Source organism: Doryrhamphus excisus, chromosome 15 (assembly GCF_030265055.1).
Source record: "Doryrhamphus excisus isolate RoL2022-K1 chromosome 15, RoL_Dexc_1.0, whole genome shotgun sequence".
Classification (NCBI taxonomy): Eukaryota; Metazoa; Chordata; class Actinopteri; order Syngnathiformes; family Syngnathidae; genus Doryrhamphus; species Doryrhamphus excisus.
In genome coordinates this window covers 3,526,282-3,546,724 of record NC_080480.1, presented here as the reverse complement: position 1 = coordinate 3,546,724, position 20,443 = coordinate 3,526,282, and the positions used below count along the sequence as shown (strand labels likewise).

General features: G+C 42.0%; 1 protein-coding gene across 1 annotated transcript; it reads right to left on the bottom strand.

Moving 5' to 3' along the window:
• Nucleotides 1-1,109: 1,109 nt before the first annotated feature.
• Nucleotides 1,110-19,720, bottom strand: rnf216 (ring finger protein 216). The gene is made up of 17 exons (XM_058050457.1): nt 19,579-19,720; nt 18,790-18,909; nt 18,590-18,720; nt 15,537-16,658; nt 15,370-15,446; nt 14,230-14,338; nt 14,002-14,163; nt 12,461-12,572; nt 12,200-12,333; nt 12,077-12,127; nt 11,861-11,998; nt 11,140-11,288; nt 9,841-9,919; nt 6,509-6,606; nt 5,100-5,322; nt 3,619-3,688; nt 1,110-3,508 (listed from the first exon to the last, which is right to left on the bottom strand). The coding sequence occupies exons 2-17, from the start codon at nt 18,854-18,856 to the stop codon at nt 3,117-3,119; spliced, it is 3,114 nt and encodes a 1,037-aa protein (XP_057906440.1). The 5' UTR covers nt 18,857-18,909; nt 19,579-19,720; the 3' UTR covers nt 1,110-3,116.
• Nucleotides 19,721-20,443: the final 723 nt, after the last annotated feature.

The following is a 20,443-nucleotide window of genomic DNA, read 5'->3' as shown; positions in this document are numbered from 1 at the left end:
GCTAAAACTACACAACAAAATCTAATTTGTAACACATTTGCAGTAACAGGAAGTCAATTTGCCATTCAAGTGAATGAGACTTTCCTGTCTAAGTTCATTAAAAAATGTAATTAAATCCAACCTGCAGTCCATATAACATAAATAGATATAATCAAAAATGAGCAATTTGCATAATATGGGTGAATAATGCAAACAAACATTGTCCAGAGCGGCACAGCTGTGAAAGGACACACTATAAAAACACACATTGACTCCTACAACATACACAAACAATAACACACACACACACACACACACACACACACAGCAGGAATAGTCTGGGGAACACATGCTGCCAGACACCACATGTCCCTGAGGACACACACACACACACACACACACACACACACACACACATACACTGATATGATTGGTGTGAAGGGCACGTCACACCAGACATTGTACAGTTAAAAGTCAGGGGAAGTCGGAGCACGGCGACAGGAAGTGTCACGTCTGCTTGATAAATGGTATATTTGTACACGGCACCACTCTTCTATCATCATGCATTTATTCACTGTGTGTGTGTTTGTAGACTTTTGAATAGGAGACTGTGCAGTCACCGCTGACCTTCGAGTTTGTGTTTTGTCTCAAATCGCTAAAAGTGGTCTCAAACATGCGGCCCGCGTGCCAAATGTGGCCCGCAGGACACTAGTTTGAGGCCCCCTGCCTTGATATGAACGTTTAATGTTAGTGCGGCCCGCGCAAGTTTCATATATGGATGCTGTATGGTATCATGTACCCAGAAAAAAAATTATTACGTTTGATTAATGTTCATGTTAAAGGTTAAATAACTGTTAATAGTTATCCTCCCTATCCGTGTGGAAGTGGTAAGTTTTTGGCTATTTAAGTTTAAAGGAAATAACTTTGAAGGCTACCGTTTAGGTCGCTAGCTCTCTAGTTTGCGAGTTAGCATGTCGTGTAGTCGTGTTTTGTCATGTCTACAGGGCTCTAATAATGCTTTGTTCATTTTAATCTGAAAAAATTAATTTGTCTACCCACCAACTATATGTGGTTTCTTAAGTTGTTATTATTTGCCGTTTTATTATTATTATTATTATTATATTTATTTATTTATTACTGATTGATTTTCTTTATTCTTGATTTGTTTACTTATTTTTCATCTTAATTTGTGTAGAAAAATAAGATAATAATATATTTGAGTACAGTGGAATGTTTTATCAGAGCTTTTCTTGTAGAAAATCAGAACCAAAGCAAAGTTTATTCATTTTTCTGTTTTTAATAAATGCGTTTTTTTGGAAAACCTGATGCGGCCCAGCCTCGCCCAGACCCTAGCTCCAGTGGCCCCCCAAGTAAATTGAGTTTGAGACCCCTGCTCTAAAGGAGAAAGTGACTTATCCGCCAATTCTTTTGGCTTTAAACGAGATAACTCATTAGCAGATAATGCTGTTATAATACTACTTTAAGGCTAATCCTTATTATAAGAGGTATAATGGGATTAATCAAAGGCTGCGTTGTACGGAAATTATTGCGAATAATGCAAAAAAAAAAAAAAGCACAAACATGACATAGTACTAACTGCCTACTTGTTTATAATGTCATCAGTTTAACAGCATAATAATCATTGAGCTCTATGGCATTTGACCCTTCTAAAAACGTGCGTCTGAAACATCATACACACCCAGGAAATGTTTTTTTTTCTCAAACGAGCGTCTCCTCCAGCAGCCATGACTAAATCCATGAGGATGCCCTGGGCTACAAGCAGCCTTTTATTGTCTCCATGCAAACACAGGACGCTAAAGTGATTAGTCACACTCGTAGCACACTTGCTTGAACAAAGCGATCCACTCTGAGGCTGTCGTTAATCTGTGATTGGTTTAAAGCAGGGGTCTCAAACTCACGGCCCGCGGGCCGAGATACTACTTTGAGGCCCCAACCTTGATACCGAAGTTTAATGTTGAAATGACAGCTTAAAAGCTGTGTGCACACACCGGACACAATTAACATGATTTTGCCCCGCCCATATTGTTACCTTACCCTGTTTAGCTTTGGATTAGCAATGAAGCTAAAGGCTTATGACGCCTGCGTATAAATAAATGCAGGAAATGATTTGGAATAAAAATACACGGAAAATACACGTCAAGATAAAGCATCTCATCAAACATGTTAAAGTTACGACGCTGAGTACAATGCTAACATGCTAATTGGGTAAAATTATTAAGTTTCATTAATGTTCATGTTAAAGGTTAAATAACTGTTAGTACTGTACATTTGAATCTGAAAAAAATAATTTCTCTTACGTTTTTCTTATTTGCTGTTTTATTATTATTTTACTTATTTATTACTGATTGATTTATTGTCTTTATTCTTAATTTGTTTATTTTTTTTAATCTTATTTTGTGTATAGAAAAATAAAAATTAAGATATTTGAGAACAGTGGAATGTTTTATGAGATATTTTGGTGTGGAAAACCGGAACCAAAGTACTGAAAAAGTGTAGGGTATAGCAGAAGCAAAAGCATTGAAGATAGTTTTTTTTATTGATTTTTTTTAGTTTTTAATAAATGCGTTTTGGGTTTTTTGATGCGGCCCGGCTTCACCCAGAACCTAGCTCCGATGGCCCCCAGGTAAATTGAGTTTGAGACCCCTTGTTTTAAAGCATCCTCTCCTGTCACATGACCAGTGGGGTTCACTTATCATGAGTCAGCTCTTCTACCAGGCAGATTGAGAACATGTAATTTTTTTTTTTTTTTTTATTAGAAAACGTCATGGCTTCGCACATGTTTCATTAACGTACAGAAGGGAATGCTCAACTCTTAGCAGTACAGAAAAACATCTGCGACGACAACAGTACTAACGACTGTTTGTACTAAGTCTCTTAACTTGCTCTTGTATTGTTTGAACGGAACAGAAGGGCGACGGCTTATTTGTCTCTTAACTTGCTCTTTTTTTTTTTGTTTGAAAGAAAAAGAGAAGGGGGGGGGGGCGAAAAGAGGGAGACCCACCTGTTAGGTGTGAGAAGGCCGGGGTGTTTCTTCGTGTGAACGGTAAAAGATCTAAAGATGATTAGAAAACATAGGATGTGCAGAACAGCCCTGTGTGTGTGTGTGTGTGTGTGTGTTAGAAGCGTCTGTAGTAGCGGTGGGCGGGCCCATAGTGCATGGGCAGGTCCATCATCTCCACGTTCCGCGGCTGAGGAGGGTTGCCGTGGCGATGGTTGTTATTGTGATGGTGGTGGTGGTGGTGGTGGTGGGGATGGTAGTGTTGGTCGTTGTTGTTGTTCAGAGGTGGGATGTGCGGCAGGGGCGGCACGTAAGGCGCGGGGGGTATAAACAGGGGCAGAGCTTGGAAGGGGCCTTGCGGGGGCACAAAGAGAGGGGCCTGTACCGCTTGCGGGTGAGGGGGCACCAGGGGTGGCGGAGGTGGGTTTTCAGGGGGCGGACCCACACGTGGACGCTTGGTGTCTTTGACGGGGGCCTCGACAGGAGGGCCCAGCCTCTTACCCAAATTATCTGGGGGGGGGGGGGGGGGGGGGGGGGTGAAAAAGGAAAAGTTGAGTTGTGCCGCAGTGTCTAAAGAGCCACATGCAAATGAATGGAGAAAAAATAATAATAATAATGACCTGCAAACTTCTTATTCAGCTGCACTTCTCCTTCCTTCTGGATCTCCTGAATGATGCGCTCGTCATCTTGCTGCAGGAACACACACAGATTAGCCACATTAAATAGGACTAAAATGATAAAAACAAAACACTGGAGTTAAAAGCTGAAGACTAAGAGCATAAAATAGGACTAAAAAGATAACAACATAACACTGGAGTTAAAAGCTGAAGACTAAGAGCATAAAATAGGACTAAAAAGATAAAAACAAAACACTGGAGTTAAAATCTGAAGACCAAGAGCATAAAATAGGACTAAAAGATAAAAACATAACACTGGAGTTAAAAGCTGAAGACTAAGAGCAAAAAAATAGGACTAAAAAGATAAAAACAAAGCACTGGAGTTAAAAGCTGAAGACTAAGAGCAAAAAATAGGACTAAGAAGATAAAAACATAACACTGGAGTTAAAAGCTGAAGACTAAGAGCAAAAAACAGGACTAAAAAGATAAAAAAACAAAACACTGGAGTTAAAAGCTGAAGACCAAGAGCATAAAATAGGACTCAAAAGATAAAAACCAAACACTGGAGTTAAAAGCTGAAGACTAAGAGCAAAACATAGGACTCAAAAGATAAAAACAAAACACTGGAGTTAAAAGCTGAAGACTAAGAGCAAAAAACAGGACTAAAAAGATAAAAAAACAAAACACTGGAGTTAAAAGCTGAAGACCAAGAGCATAAAATAGGACTCAAAAGATAAAAACCAAACACTGGAGTTAAAAGCTGAAGACTAAGAGCAAAACATAGGACTCAAAAGATAAAAACAAAACACTGGAGTTAAAAGCTGAAGACTAAGAGCATAAAATAGGACTAAAAAGATAAAAACAAAACACTGGAGTTAAAAGCTGAAGACTAAGAGCATGAAATAGGACTAAAAAGCTAAAAACACTGGAGTTAAAAGCTGAAGATTAAGAGCATGAAATAGGACTAAAAAGCTAAAAACAAAACACTGGAGTTAAAAGCTGAAGACTAAGAGCAAAAAACAGGACTAAAAAGATAAAAACAAAACACTGGAGTTAAAAGCTGAAGACTAAGAGCATAAAATAGGACAAAAAAAATAAAAACATAAGAAAAGTTAAAAAATATGAGTTAAACGCCTGATTAGCCAGTTAGCCACTTTTATGTCGTGGAATAAAATCAAGTGGAGCATCTAATAATAATAAGTGTGGTTAAAAGCTATTGGTCCAGGAGCCGTATGAGAGGAGGGGGGGGCTAATTGCTGCTTGTGGTTGCCAGACGTACAGTAGCCAGGTCACTGTGGGCTTCCACAGTGCCAGATGGTTTGGGGTCAAAAGCGTGTCGTGAGCATATTTTAGATGCTGGGAGCGGATGGACACGAACTGAAGGTATTTTGGTTTATAGTCGAGGTCATGTTGTGTGTGTGTGTGTGTGTGTGTGTGTGTGTGTGTGTGTGTGTGTGTGTGTGTGTGTGTGCGTGTGCGTGTACCGTGGGATCCGTCCACAGGGAACACTTCCGGCAATGGCGACAGGGGGCGCCCGGTGAACGGGCGTGCTGGCAGAAGTGGTTGTATCCGGTGATGGGCTCGCGGCAGAGGTAGCACATGAAGCTGCCGCAGCGGCACGACATGCGGTTGCAGCCCTCCGACTTGACCAGGCCCGTGCCGCACTTGACGCACTTCCTGACACGGGCGGCCGTCATGCGCTCCTCACTGAGGGACGAGAAAGGTTTAGTGTACTCTCACTGGTTTTTGGGTTGTGTTAGTTGATGGCGATGCTAACGTTTACAGCAGGGGTCTCAAACACGCTGGCCCGCAGGACACTAGTTTGAGGGCCCCCGCCTTGATATGAAAGTTTAATGTTAGTTTGATATGGATGCTGTATGGTATCATGTACCCAGAAAAAAATTATTACGTTTGATTAATGTTCATGTTAAAGGTTAAATAACTGTTAATAGTTATCCTCCCTATCCGTGTGGAAGTGGTAAGTTTTTGTCTATTTAAGTTGAAAGGAAATAACTTGAAGGCTACCGTTTAGGTCGCTAGCTCTCTAGTTTGCGAGTTAGCATGTGTCTCAAGACCCTGCAGTTGCGCAATATGTTGTAAATAAAGAGTATAAATGTGACTATAGTCGTGTTTTGTCATGTCTACAGGGCTCTAATAATGCTTTGTTCATTTTAATATGAAAAAATAATTTGTCTACCCACCAACTATATGTGGTTTCTTAAGTTTTTATTATTTGCCGTTTTATTATTATTATTATATTTATTATTATATTTATTTATTACTGATTGATTTTCTTTATTCTTGATTTGTTTATTTATTTTTCATCTTATTTTGTGTAGAAAAATAAAAAGTAAGATATTTGAGAACAGTGGAATGTTTTATCAGAGCTTTTCTTGTAGAAAATCGAAACCAAAGCAAAGTTTATTCATTTTTCTGTTTTTAATAAATGCGTTTTTTTTTTTTTTGAAAACCTGATGCGGCCCAGTCTCGCCCAGACCCTAGCTCCAGTGGCCCCCCAAGTAAATTGAGTTTGAGACCCCTGGTTTACAGCATTTTGTACCAGCGGAGTGGGGGTGCAACTGATTCAGGAACTGCCTAAACGGGCTGCAAAACACAAAGTTATATAGCAGGATAGCTAAGTTTGGGATTCAGACTCTGCTGCCAAAAAAAAATAAAAAATCAGGTCAATACACTGATCTATCCAGCAGGCCACTTCCTGTCTCTGTCAGTATCAGGAAGTAGGAAGATCTGCTCAATGGCTCAAAACAGGAAGTACTGGCCTAGCAGGCTCGCAGGAAGAATGTGCTCTGGTTGTCCGGGAAACCAGAGCACCACAACATCCTCTCGACATAGATTATATATATATTTTTTTTGTGCACACGATGGGACTTACAAGAGCACCCTCATGCGGATCTCGTCTCTCTCCAGGACTTGCTCGCAGGTCTTCCCTGCATGCAGCTTCCATTGCACGTGGCATTTCCGGCAGCTTTCCTACGCACAAGATAATCATTTGGTTAGAATCTTCATTTGTTAGTCGCGCCTCCGCTGCAGACACAGCAAGGTGTGGCTCTGCGTGAGTGTATGTGTGTGTGTGTGTGTGTTGCCCTTTACTGGGCTGCCTGGTTGCCTAGAAACTGCAAATCCATCCTGTGAGCTTGGGCTAACGCATGTATAGCATCGTTTCTCTCACACACACATATAAAAATGCTGCAGCCTGTGTTAATCCTCAACTAAGTGGACGCATCATCAATATTTGAGTCATCACTCATCTAACATTGAAGATCGGCCAGGAGGAGGAAGATGGCGAGGGGCGGGCATGGCAGTGGGATTGCGTGCATGTGGTTTTTCACACAAGGTCAGACAGAGGACAAAGAAAACAGAGAATAAACAAAGAGAAGAGACTGGTGGAAGTCCACTGATTCACCCTTTATGAGACAGAAGCCCCCTTTTTGGGTCGGAAAACACATTATATGAGTTATTTTTTTTTTAGGAAGAACACTTTAAACTGTATTATAGAAAGCAGGAAGTGAACAAATGTACCCATTATGTCATTGTATCGTCATATCACCTCGTACTTTGGTACGTGACACAATAAAAATTAATAAAATTAAGGCAAAAAAAATTAAATAAAATTAAAATAAATCAAAATTATATTAGGAAAGCAGGAAGTGAACAAATGTAACAGTTACTAATTGTAAAAGTACCAGATGGATGGGGTAGGATTTAATAAGCTTTGCTTCTTCCTACTCCTTTTGGACATGTGGAACTGTGAACTGATTATGGGATGGCATTCAATTGTAATCTGATGCATGTTCAAATGAAATTAAACCATTACCATTAACCATTACTATACAATAGGTGACAGTGTGCAGAAATGGCACTTTATGCCACAAAAAGCAGTATGTGGTGAATTACCGCCCCCTAGTGTTCACCACTGGTAACTTGGCTTCCTTAATGACACATACATCCACCAATGCCCTAAAAACACACACACACACACACACACTTCTTTTACTATCCACATCCGTTCTTTCCAGCCTCAACTTGCACTCCCCCCCCTTGCATCCCTTCCCTTCCCGTGCTAACCTGTCATTACACGCCACCCCCCCACCCCCCGCGGGGTTCTTTCATTCATAGCATGCCTCTTTTCCTCCATTGCTTTTGTCTCGCGGCTGCAGCCTTCACATTCCCTTATAAGGTGGTACAAGCCCTTTTGCAGAGGCTCTGACATGCGGGGTGGGGGGGCCGCATTGTGTTGCGTTATCATGTGGGAGTTGCCTTTTGCTGCCCGACATAATGTTATATTTGAATGCTTATTCGCGGCATTAAACATTAAAACGCAGATGACTTTCCACTAGCGTGCCATGCAGGAATCATAATGCAAGCCAGGAACAAGCTTGTTCTGATGTTCTCATATTGAAAACCACATGTGGAAGACGTTAGCGTGTGAGGGATGCAGGAGGAGGAGGGAGAATGTGGGTCATGCCTGATGTGAACCACATTTGAAAATGGAGGAGGAAGTGCTTTCAGCCAATGAGCAAACAGCGTGAGGGGCGTGGAGCGAAGAGCTTGCCAATGAGGCAGCATCAGAGGGGGTATAAAGAATAAAAATTTTAAAAAAAGGTGGGCGGGCTTATGGAAGTGTGTCAATTACATAATAAGGCTCCGCCCTTGTCATATATCTAGTAGTTGAACAACTGGGAAAGTACTTAATAAAACATAAATACAACTATCACAATATTTTTTTATAGTTAGACCCTAACTAATGTATGAGTTTGATGTGATGGCGTCTTAATAGTTGATGGAAATTTGCAGCTGTTGCGTGCACAAGCGCATTAGGGCGTGTGCATGAGCGTGAAATAAGATGCAGCTGTGTGAATGGGCGCAAGCTGTAGACTCACAGAGAGCTCCACCTAGAGGCTCATTGGTGGAACTGCATGGGAATGAATTGACTTCAATTTGTTTACATTTTGATTTATGGAGTTGTGTGTTTGGGTTCTTGTAAATATATTTACATGGGGATTGGCGGGGGGGGGGGGGGGGTTAGCCAGAGGATCATTATTGTCCTACATAGTGGCGTTTTAGGGGGGCTTCAGTCCCCCTAAAATGTTCTTAAACCCCCCAAATAATTTGATATTTTTTATAAATTTTTTTTAAATTATTGATTTTTTGTTTTTTAACAAAAAATCTCCGAAGCCCCCCCTAAAATGTTCTTAAATTCCCCTAAATAATTTGATTTTTAAAAATTATTTATTTATTTATTGTTTTTTTTTACCAAAAAAATATCTGACAAATTTTATATAATAGGGCAAAAGTAGGCTAATAAGCAAGCCAATAAGCAGGCCGCTTATCCTGATTAGGGTTGCAGCGGGGAGGCTGGAGCCTATCCCAGCTGACTTCTGGCAAGAGGCGGTGTACACCCTGGACTGGTCACTTGTGTAATGTTCCTTTTTTTGGTCATTAGGAACAATGGTATACTACAAAGTATGACGTAAAACAGGAGTGTAAAACAAAATCAAATGGGTAATAAAAAAAAATGATTTAAAGTGGCTGCACGGTGGACGAGTGGTTAGCGCGCAGACCTCACAGCTAGGAGATAGGAGTTCAATTCCCCGTGCACACGTGGGTTTTCTCCGGGTACTCCGGTTTCCTCCCACATTCCAAAAACATGCTAGGTTAATTAGCGACTCCAAATTGTCCATAGGTATGAATGTGAGTGTGAATGGTTGTTTGTCTATATGTGCCCTGTGATTGGCTGGCCACCAGTCCAGGGTGTACCCCGTGTACCTCTTGCCTGAAGACAGCTGGGATACAGGCACAGGCACCCACAAGCTAGTGAGTAATGGAGTGTTCAAGTGCTGAGTCAAACATTGTAATTCAGGAGTGTCAGAGACATCTGCACACATATGGGAGGGGTTGTGTGTGTGTGTGTGTGTGTGTATTTGGCATCGTTTCATCCTGATAAAAGAGATTTCTCAACTCTTGCAATTTTGTCTTGCCAGCATTCCTCAGACAGTGGGAGGAACCCCATTGATAAGAGGTGGCGACCTCTGCAGGAGGAGCCATTTGCCCCCCCCCCCCCCCACATCATTGACCTCTGAACCCAGCACGATTCCTGCTGGTCCTGCTTACTGTAAGGCTACCATTCGGTCACAATGGACCAACAAATTGATGAATTTGGACCTCCGTTATTGTAAACACATCAAGGAAGTGCAAGGGACTGACCTTGCGGCAGCGAGGGTTGGGGCAGCTGAAGAGAGACATGTCTTTGTCCAGCAAGGCCGGGAAGTTGCAAAAGGGACATCTGGGTGAGAGGTGGAAGTGTGAGGATGTTAGCAGAAGCACTCAAAAGCATGTTTATATTCAAAATAACTAAATAGGACACCCACTCTGCTGGGTAACGGCACCCAGTTGCACTCCAAATAATTCAACTCTATTGTGTAAATGATATTTATCTACTAAGTTTATTAAATAGCATGCTTTAGTAATGAAAAAACATACATTTTTACAGTAAATTTTAAGTGTATTCATGTGTGATACAGACTAATTAATGTACTGCAAAAAAAAGGTCAGTAAGGATAATTCATAATGGCGCCGACAGAGAACATACTAACTCCTTATTTCTAAAATCACAAATACTTCAACTTGCTGATATAGTTCATCTTCAAACAGCTAAAATAATGCATAAGGCTAAAAATAACCAATTACCTAAAAATGTCATCCAGTACTTCTCGACAAGAAAGGAGAAATATGATCTCAGAGAAGAAGTACATTTGAAACACTTATATGCTAGGACTACGTTAAAAAGCCATAGCATTTCAGTATGAAAAAAACCCCAAACTCTATTATGGAAAGCAGGAAGTGAACAAATGTACCTATTATGTCATTGTATCGTCATATCACATCGTACTTTGGTACGTGACACAATAAAAATTAATAAAATTAAGGCTAAAAAAATTTAATAAAATTAAAATAAATAAAAATTATATTAGGAAAGCAGGAAGTGAACAAATGTAACAGTTACTGTTTGTAAAAGTACCAGATGGAGGGGTAGGATTTAATAAGCTTTGCTTCTTCCTACTCCTTTTGGACATGTGGAACTGTGAACTGATTATGGGATGGCACTCAATTGTAATCTGATGCATGTTCAAATGAAATTAAACCATTACCATAATAGTAGAGTTATATATATATATATTTTGATATAATGGTACCCATTATGTCATTGTATGATCATATCACCTCGTACTTCGGTACGAGGTACATTATTAAAAAAAAAACAAAAAAAAAACCTTAAACTGTATTATGGAAAGCAGGAAGTGAACAAATGTAACAGTTATTGATTGTAAAAGTACCAGATGGAGGGGTAGGATTTAATAAGCTTTGCTTCTTCTTACTCCTTTTGGACATGTGGAACTGTGAACTGATTATGGGATGGCACTCAATTGTAATCTGATGCATGTTCAAATTAGCGTTAGCGTTAAGGGTCGTAATTCCAGGCTACCATCCACTTCCAACTCTTACCTTACTAGCTCGTCAGCGCATGTGGCCGCGATGGCCTCCTCCGCTTGCCTCTCGTAATATTTGCAGAGGATGTTCTCTGGCAGGACCTTCTCCAGCTCAGCCACCGGGTAGGAGCACGTGCAGCCCGCCTCCATGCAGCTCAGCTGTGACTGTAAAACGTCCAAACAGAAGTGAACACTGTCATCAAAGTTGTCTGGACACAATACCTGTGAGGCCCGGTTTAAACCCCTTTGTTGTGTATATTTGGGTACGGTTCATACAGTGCAGAGCTACTGTTGGAATAATTTTACTTTATTTTAGTTTTATTGTGTGTAAGATTCATTGCTGTATGTCATTCATTTTCTACCGCTTATCCTCATGAGGGTCGCGCGGGGGTGCTGGAGCCTATCCCAGCTTTCTTTGGGTGAAAGGCGGGGTACACCCTGGACCGGTGGCCAGCCAATCACAGGGCACATATAGACAAACAACCATTCACACTCACATTCATACCTATGGACAATTTGGAGTCGTTAATTAACCTAGCATGTTTTTGGAATGTGGGAGGAAACCGGAGTACCCGGAGAAAACCCACGCATGCACAGGGAGAACATGCAAACTCCACACAGAGATGGCCGAGGGTTGAATTGAACCCTGGTATCCAAGCTGTGAGGTCTGTGCGCTAACCACTCGACCACCGTGCAGCCTGCAGAGCTACTCTTAAAAAAAAAAACAAAAGTAATACCTTCCCGGTGCCAAACACAGCCTCCTGAGCGTATTTGACGAGGCACTCTTTACAGAACAGGTGACCGTCTGAACACTGCGTCATTTTCTCAAAGGCAAACTCCCCATAGCAGCAGCCGCACTCTATCAGCTGACCATCCTGGACAGGGACAGTAAAACAATATTTTGAATTGGCTTGAATTCTGCAATTTTGAAGTGAAAAGTGAAATAAACCTACTTTCTTGTATTCATCTTCATTGACTTGCAGTGCCAGAAGGAAATCCTCGTGCTGCAAAGACAAAAGGCGTCATTTGATGACCTTGATGCTTCCCGCTTGCAAACAAATGAGTGAATACTGTACCTCTGCCCATTCCTTGGCCTTCTGCTGGAAGAACGTGACCTCTTTTTTTAAAGACTCCTCCAGATTGCTGTACGTCCTGCAGTAGCGGCGGTCATTCTCCAGGAAGTACATCCTCTTGTCGAATTTCACCTGGCCTGCGGCGCAGCAGGGGATGGCATTAAGGCTCACAGGTAGAGATCACTATGTCGTCGCCATTATGTTCGCCATAACGCCATGACGTTCACCATAACGCCATGACGTGTGCCGTAACGACTCTCTCACCGTGTTCAAAATGGAATTCAATGAAGCAGCGTTCATATGATGATCCTTTCCGTCGTCTCTTTCCTGAGGGGTCGCCTGAATCTTGCCACTTCTTCACTGCTTCAAATAAGGCCTGGTGGGGGGGAGGTTATGACAGACCTTTAACAAGCACTTCATTTATTTAATTTTTATTGAAAATATGTCAAAGAATTATACCATATTTCAATTAAAAAAAACATTTAAATTGCCATTCTGTTGTCTAATTTTCAAGCCATGTTGGAATCCAATTTTGCCAGAGTATCATCATCATAGGGGGGGGCCGAAGACCCCCTAAAATGTTCTTAAAACCCCCTAAATAATTTGATATTTTTCATTGAGTTTAAAAAAAATTTTTTAATAGATTTTTTGTTTTTTAACAAAACAAATCTCTGAATCTCCCCTAAAATGTTCTTAAACCCCCCCTAAATAATTTGATATTTTTTTGTATTTATTTTATTATTTTAAAAAAAAATCTCCAATTTTGCCAGAGGAACATCATTGTCCTACACAGTGGCATTTTAGGGGGTCTTCAGTCCCCCTAAAATGTTCTTAAACCCCCCTAAATAATTTGATATATTTTTATTGATTTTTAAAAAAATTTATAGATTTTTTGTTTAACAAAAAAATCTCTGAAGCCCCCCTAAAAATGTTCTCAACCTCCCTAAATTTGATATTTTTTATTATTTATTTATTTTATTATTTTTTTAAACAAAAAAAAATCTCCAATTTTGCCAGAGGAACATCATTGTTCTACACAGTGGCATTTTAGGGGGTCTTCAGTCCCCCTAAAATGTTCTTGAACCCCCCTAAATAATTTGATATTTTTCATTGATTTTTAAATTTTTTATTGATTTTGTTTTTTAACAAAAAATCTCTGAAGCCCCCCTAAAATGTTCTTAAACCCCCCTAAATAATTTGATATTTTTAATTATTTTTATATATTTTTTTTGTTTAACAAAAAAAAAATATCTGACAAATTTTATATAATAGGGCAAAAGCAGGCTAATAAGTAAGCCAATAAGCAGGCCGCTTATCCTGATTAGGGTTGCGGGGGGAGGCTGGAGCCTATCCCAGCTGACTTCTGGCGAGAGGTGGGGTACACCCTGGACTGGTCACTTATGTAATGTACCTTTTTTGGTCATTAGGTACTATGGTATACTACAAAGTATGAAGTAAAACAGGAGTGTAAAACAAAATCAAATGGGTAATAAAAAAAATAAATTTAAAGTGGCTGCACGGTGGTCGAGTGGTTAGCGTGCAAACCTCACAGCTAGGAGACACGGGTTCAATTCCATCCTCCGCTATCTCTGTGTGGTACTATGGTTTCCTCCACACATTCCAAAAACATGCTAGGTTAATTGGCGACTCCAAATTGTCCATAGGTATGAATGTGAGTGTGAATGGTTGTTTGTCTATATGTGCCCTGTGATTGGCTGGTAGAAAATGAATGAATGAATGAACATATTTAAGGGATGGCCACTATTTGCTACACTATATAAGAGGTAAAGAGTGACGTTCAGTACCTTGCGTGTGATTGCATAATGTCCCTTCAGGACATTGAGAGCCCATTTGATGTCCTGACAGCTGATCATCCGGAAATCCGCCATGAGCAGGTCTGCCGCCTGCATCGTGACCACTGGACCCACGGAGCCCAGCTTAGTGTAATCAAACAGGTCCTCCGTTACCTGAAATAAAAAGGTATCGATACCAAATACTGTCTAAAATTATTAATATGATTTCAGGGGCGTTACTTCTGCGTTGGTGTCTCCAGACTCCAGTAAGATGCTGGATGGTGCTATTGAACCTGCCGCAGCCTCCGTCTTTGGGTACTCCGGGTTCTCCAACAGCAGGTTACATATACTACAAATATAGCAGAGGAGGTGCAGTTAGTTAGGCGCCCTGATTGGTCTGTTTTACAACGACTATGGTAATGGTTTGTTTGCGTAACAAAAGCTACACCAGGGGTGGGCAAACTTTTTGACTCGCGGGCCGCATTGATTTAACAAAATTGACGGGGGGGCCGGACTATATAGTATTTTACACGTAACAGTCCATTTGTACACGTATATTTTTACACATAGTTTACCCGTAAAAGTGTCATGCAATCTGCTATATGTGCACTTTTAGATAATTTATTTGATGTAAAGTGCGTTATAAATTAAAATTATTATTCATTCATTCATTTTCTACCTATCTAGGTCATTATATATAACACTCTGACTCACGTTGTCATCTTACAAATAACACTAAACTCATCACACAGCAACCTAACATTGAAAAGATATTCATTCATTCATTTTCTACCGCTTTTTCCTCACGAGGGTCGCGGGGGTGCTGGAGCCTATCCCAGCTGTCTTCGGGCGAGAGGCGGGGTACACCCTGGACTGGTGGCCAGCCAATCACAGGGCACATATAGACAAACAACCATTCACACTCACATTCATACCTATGGACAATTTAGAGTCGATTGAAAAGATATAACTGAGAAATATAGAAACATGTACCAATATTTATTCATTCATTCATTTTCTACCACTTATCCTCACAAGGGTCACAGGGGTGCTGGAGCCTATCCCAGCTGTCTTCGGGCGAGAGGCGGGGTACACCCTGGACTGGTTTATTATTATTATTATTATTATTATGTGCTTGTGTCCATTTTTTCAGGAGCATTTGTAAACAACAGACCACATCAAATAACGAAATTGATCAAGCCATGATGCCAGGTTGTATGTTGACTTTAAATGAAATACTTTGGAAAGAACAGGCGGGCCATATTCAAACACTTGGCGGGCCGGATGTGGCCCCCGGGCCGTAGTTTGCCCACCACTGAGCTACACAATGAAATATATTATGTTTATGATAATAAGATAGGAAAAAAAGACGGTTCTCACGCATTCAAATCTTTCACATTATGAGTTTGGATGAGTTCTGCTACATAGGCTTCTTGGACGTCTGGGAATAGATCCAACTTGAGAGAAAAAGAAAAAGTAAAACATAATAAGACAGCACTCATGGAGGATTGAGAAAACAATAAAAAAAACTGCACGTTACTACTGACCACACCGGCGGTGAGGGTCCCGACAAGAGGCAGCGTCTCCGGCCTCTCCCGTGGCACCGAGGGACCGGGTCTTGCGTCTTCTATTGCGGGAATATCCTCCGGAACAATCGGGACCGCAACCAGACCGGAAGCCATGTTGACGCTTCCTGCATTTGGGCCTTCCGTGCTGCTGTGAGGACCTGACGCCGCGGGGGCCGGAAGAGCGGGAGGGTTGAAGTTCGTGTTGGCACCGGAGGCGCCACCTTGTGGCCACGGATTGTAACCGGCCTTCCCGGGCGCCTGGCTTCCTAACATGATGCGGTGACCTACCACTGGAGGTCCGAGTCTCTCCGGCGCGGCGGCTATTAGCACGGCAGAGTGAATTACCATCTGAGGGCCCTGCGGGGGCTGGATTAGAGTCTGGGCCGGGGCCTGGGCGAGAGGTTTGGGTTCAATCTGAATCAGATTGCCTTGCATGTGATGCAAGACGGGCTGGCTCTGGTGCTGAGCCTGCGTTACCAAAGCGGACGCTCGGATGCTGGGTTGTTGCGGGAGGATGACGAGGTTCATGTTCTTCACCTGAACCTGCGGCGCCGACGCCGTGTTCCTGCTTGGCTGAAGCTCTGTAGATGTTCCGGGTCCGGGCGGCGTCTGCGTGGGACCCTGTGCAGATGAAGTACTCGCCTGAGGATTGTCTTGCATGCTGGTAAAAGCCCTGTTTTGATCCACCGTGGAGGAGCCGGGCGGCGTCTTTACGACTGCTTGGCTGGAAGTGCTAGGCTGGGGCTCGAACACCGGAAGTCCCGCAGAGCCCTCCAGTGCAGGTCCGGATGTGCTGGGCTCAACTTGTGCTTGTGCATGACCTCCGAACGCGGCAGATGTTCGGGAGGTAGATTTAGCGTTGCCCTCCGAATTCCCATTGTTGTGTTGCTGGGAGTTCTCAGCAGGGTTCGGCTGTGTCGGGACCTCAGGTTTGACCCCCGTGTGGAAGGCGGCGTCTCTGGAGGTAGAGGGGGCGGCGCCCGGGTCTCCCTTCGGTGCTGCGGAAGCTGCACCGCGTTGGCCAGCAACTTGAATGAGGTTTCGTGACGCCCCGCTCCACTTTGCCGCCGGACGTATTACGAGTCGGCGTGCAGGAACTCGCTGTTAGGGAGACAAAGCGGAGATTGCGTCATCGTACGGCACCGTACGGTGTCTTATTTCCTATATGCTGGACCTATGTGCCGTCTGGATTATGATCAATACCGTGACTTGATATCAACATACACGCGGTCCTCATGTTATGACACAGAAAAGGCCAACTAGTGCACAGGCCTCACAGCTAGGAGACCCGGGTTCAATTCCACCCTCGGCCATCTCTGTGTGGAGTTTGCACGTTCTCCCCGTGCATGCGTGGGTTTTCCCGGTAATGTAAAGATGTCGGTAATGTTACTATATTTGGTCATAGGAGTGCAAAGGTGACTATAGGGATGCTATTTCATGTCTAGAGGGCTCTAATGTTAAAAAGTCTACTCGGAAGGTCATAAACGTTAACGTGCAGGCCTCACAGCTAGGGGACCCGAGTTCAATTCCCCCATCGGCCATCTCTGTGTGGAGTTTGCACGTTCTCCCCGTGCATGCGTGGGTTTTCCCGGTAATGTAAAGGTGTCGGTAATGTTACTGTATTTGGTCATAGGAGTGCAAAGGTGACTATAGGGATGCTATTTCATGTCTAGAGGGCTCTAATGTTAAAAAGTCTATTTGGAAGGGCATAAACGTTAATGTGCAGGCCTCACAGCTAGGGGACCCGAGTTCAATTCCACCCTCCGCAATCTCTGTGTGGAGTTTGCACGTTCTCCCCGTGCATGTGTGGGTTTTCCCAGTAATGTAAAGGTGTCGGTAATGTTACTATATTTGGTCATAGGAGTGCAAAGGTGACTATAGGGATGCTATTTCATGTCTAGAAAGCTCTAATGTTAAAAATTGGCAACTCCAAATTGTCCATAGGTATGAATGTGAGTGTGAATGGTTGTTTGTCTATATGTGCACTATGATTGGTTGGCGACCAGTCCAGGGTGTACCCCGCCTCTCGCCCGAAGATAGCTGGGATAGGCTCCAGCACCCCCCCCCACGACCCTTGTGAGGATAAGCGGTAGAAAATGAATGAATGAATGAGTGCAAAGGTGACTATAGGGATGCTATTTCATGTCTAGAGGGCTCTAATGTTAAAAAGTCTACTCGGAAGGTCATAAACGTTAACGTGCAGGCCTCACAGCTAGGGGACCCGAGTTCAATTCCCCCATCGGCCATCTCTGTGTGGAGTTTGCATGTTCTCCCTGTGCATGTGTGGGTTTTCCCAGTAATGTAAAGGTGTCTGTAATGTTACTATATTTGGTCATAGGAGTGCAAAGGTGACTATAGGGATGCTATTTCATGTCTAGAGGGCTCTAATGTTAAAAATTGGCGACTCCAAATTGTCCATAGGTATGAATGTGAGTGTGAATGGTTGTTTGTCTATATGTGCCCTGTGATTGGCTGGCCACCAGTCCAGGGTGTACCCCGCCTCTCGCCCGAAGACAGCTGGGATAGGCTCCAGCACCCCTGCGACCCTCGTGAGGAAAAAGCAGTAGAAAATGAATGAATGAATGAATGAATGAGTGCAAAGGTGACTATAGGGATGCTATTTCATGTCTAGAGGGCTCTAATGTTAAAAAGTCTATTTGGAAGGTCATAAACGTTAACGTGCAGGCCTCACAGCTAGGAGACCCAAGTTCAATTCCACCCTCGGCCATCTCTATGTGGAGTTTGCATGTTCTCCCCGTGCATGCGTGGGTTTTCTCCGGTTTACTCCCACATTCCAAAAACATGCTAGGTTAATTAGCGACTCCAAATTGTCCATAGGTATGAATGTGAGTGTGAATGGTTGTTTGTCTATATGTGCCCTGTGATTGGCTGGCCACCAGTCCGGGGTGTAAACCGCCCGATTGCACACATCTCGAGGGTCATTTGTTACATTATACATTTTTTGCCCACTGAAAATGATTTTCGACCCACTTTTTGAGAATGACTGACCCCCGGCAACCCGTCCTTCTTACCTCCAGTATGCTGACTTCATCTTCCGCAGCATTATCTGGCACTAAAACAGGGCTGATAGGAACCAAAGACACAGGCTCCTCGTCAGAATCATCAGAAATGGTGATCAGCTCCCTCTGACGGCCTCTGGTACCTAAACAACACATCGATCATATAAATATTGAAGTAAATCCCACTCTTAGTTGGTTTTATTTGACTCTACCTTGGCTTCGGTGGACGTTGAAGCTTGCCAGGAGAATAACATCGTCATCGCCGCACCCGTCCGCCATGATGATACACAACTCACCAGCTCTCTCGATGGTCACTGTTTAGTTGATATCATCTGAGACACATACAAAGTAAAACATATCATTCAAAATAAAATAACCCAGTCATTAATATACGTATTGGAACCACGACTTATCATTTTAAATAAAATATTTTCTTGTGCTTACACAAGCTGAAACATTTAATTTCAATGGACGTTTTAAGACTAGTGTCACTTAGTCTAAAACTCCAGCTGTGCAACATAAAGTAAGACGAAGCAGTCCGAAGAGAATTATTCGTTATACGTGCCCCTTGATCTTTAATACTTTACATTTTTGAATAAAATTAGCACTAAAGAGGTAAGATTACATATACACGGCAAAGCACATATAACGTTCGAAGCCAAACGAAAGCACCAGAAATGTTAAAGTACTACATCAAATCGTTAACCACAGTGTTGACAGTAGCGCTAACATTGTATTATCAAAGCACATAGTAAGCAAGCGTTAAATTCAAACATGACTTTAAAAATTAATCGATAATTTCCGAGGAAATATAAAGCGAAAGAAAGAAAAATCGAGGCTGGCAGCGAAGCTAACGTTGATTAGCACGGCTAGCTAGCTAGCTAGCCAGCAGGTTAACTTGTTAGGGGCAGTTCTGATTTAGTAGCCAGTGCCTAAAACCATGCATATTTAATATGGGATTAATGTTTTTGGACAAAAAGACGACAAATGATTGACAATACCGTTGCTTTTTTTTGTTGGCGTGCCCGTACAAAGCGTCTTCTTTGTGGACTGATACGAGCTTCCGCGAAGAACCAAACAAGCTGCCAAAACAAGCGCACAGGCAGGTTCATGACGTCACGCCCACAAAGCCTGTGTCACGCTCATGGGTTGTTGGGAAATGTAGTTCTCCACATTTAAACGTGGTTCTCCATATTGAGGCGGCCTCTCACGTTTTTTTTAACACGGTCTGGTGAATTCCTATTTTCCAAAATGAAGTTGTTAGTGAAATATGTGATTTTGTGGTCTATTATAGTACAATAAAAAATTATATTAATAATAATTATTATTTTATATTTAATTTGTGCATTATTTGTATGCATGCAGTTGCTCTTCCTCTATTCCTGACAAAATATATTCCTCTAAAATACACTTATGACATTTAATAATGTGTATTATTGTTTCCAAAGGTGACATTGGCAATTAAAAAAAATACATTTGCTTGGTTCGACTTAAACGAAATAGATACAACATAAATTAAAAATATACAAAACGAAAAATGGCCTAAATATAGTATTTAATATGTGAACAAGATATACATGTGATTTGTTTGCATTATTTCAATGATAGGTCTTGTAAATAATTTTTAAAAGTGCATTTAAATACTTCCTATTTAAAGTGGGATATGATTGGTCGGTTTTTCTAAATATAACAAATCAGACAGGTGGGATACGCCTCTTCCTGGTCACCAGCCAATCACAGGGCACATCTGGGAGGAAGCGGAACACATTTCCCAACCCCTAAACTCGTGACTGTTAAGTTCGTTTTTTTCTATTTAAAAACATGTAAGAAATAAATGAAACAGACAAAGACCAGTATTTTTATTTT

Bases quoted from the DNA above. Each gene is read 5' to 3' on its own strand.
- rnf216 (XM_058050457.1), bottom strand. From the start codon at position 18,856: ATGGCGGACGGGTGCGGCGATGACGATGTTATTCTCCTGGCAAGCTTC. The intron at 9,920-11,139 runs GTAAGAGTTGGA...CCTCTCACCCAG, and splicing joins TGCGCTGACGAGCTAGTAAG to ATGTCCCTTTTGCAACTTCC. The intron at 3,689-5,099 runs GTACACGCACAC...GTGTTCCTGCAG, and splicing joins CCCTGTGGACGGATCCCACG to CAAGATGACGAGCGCATCAT.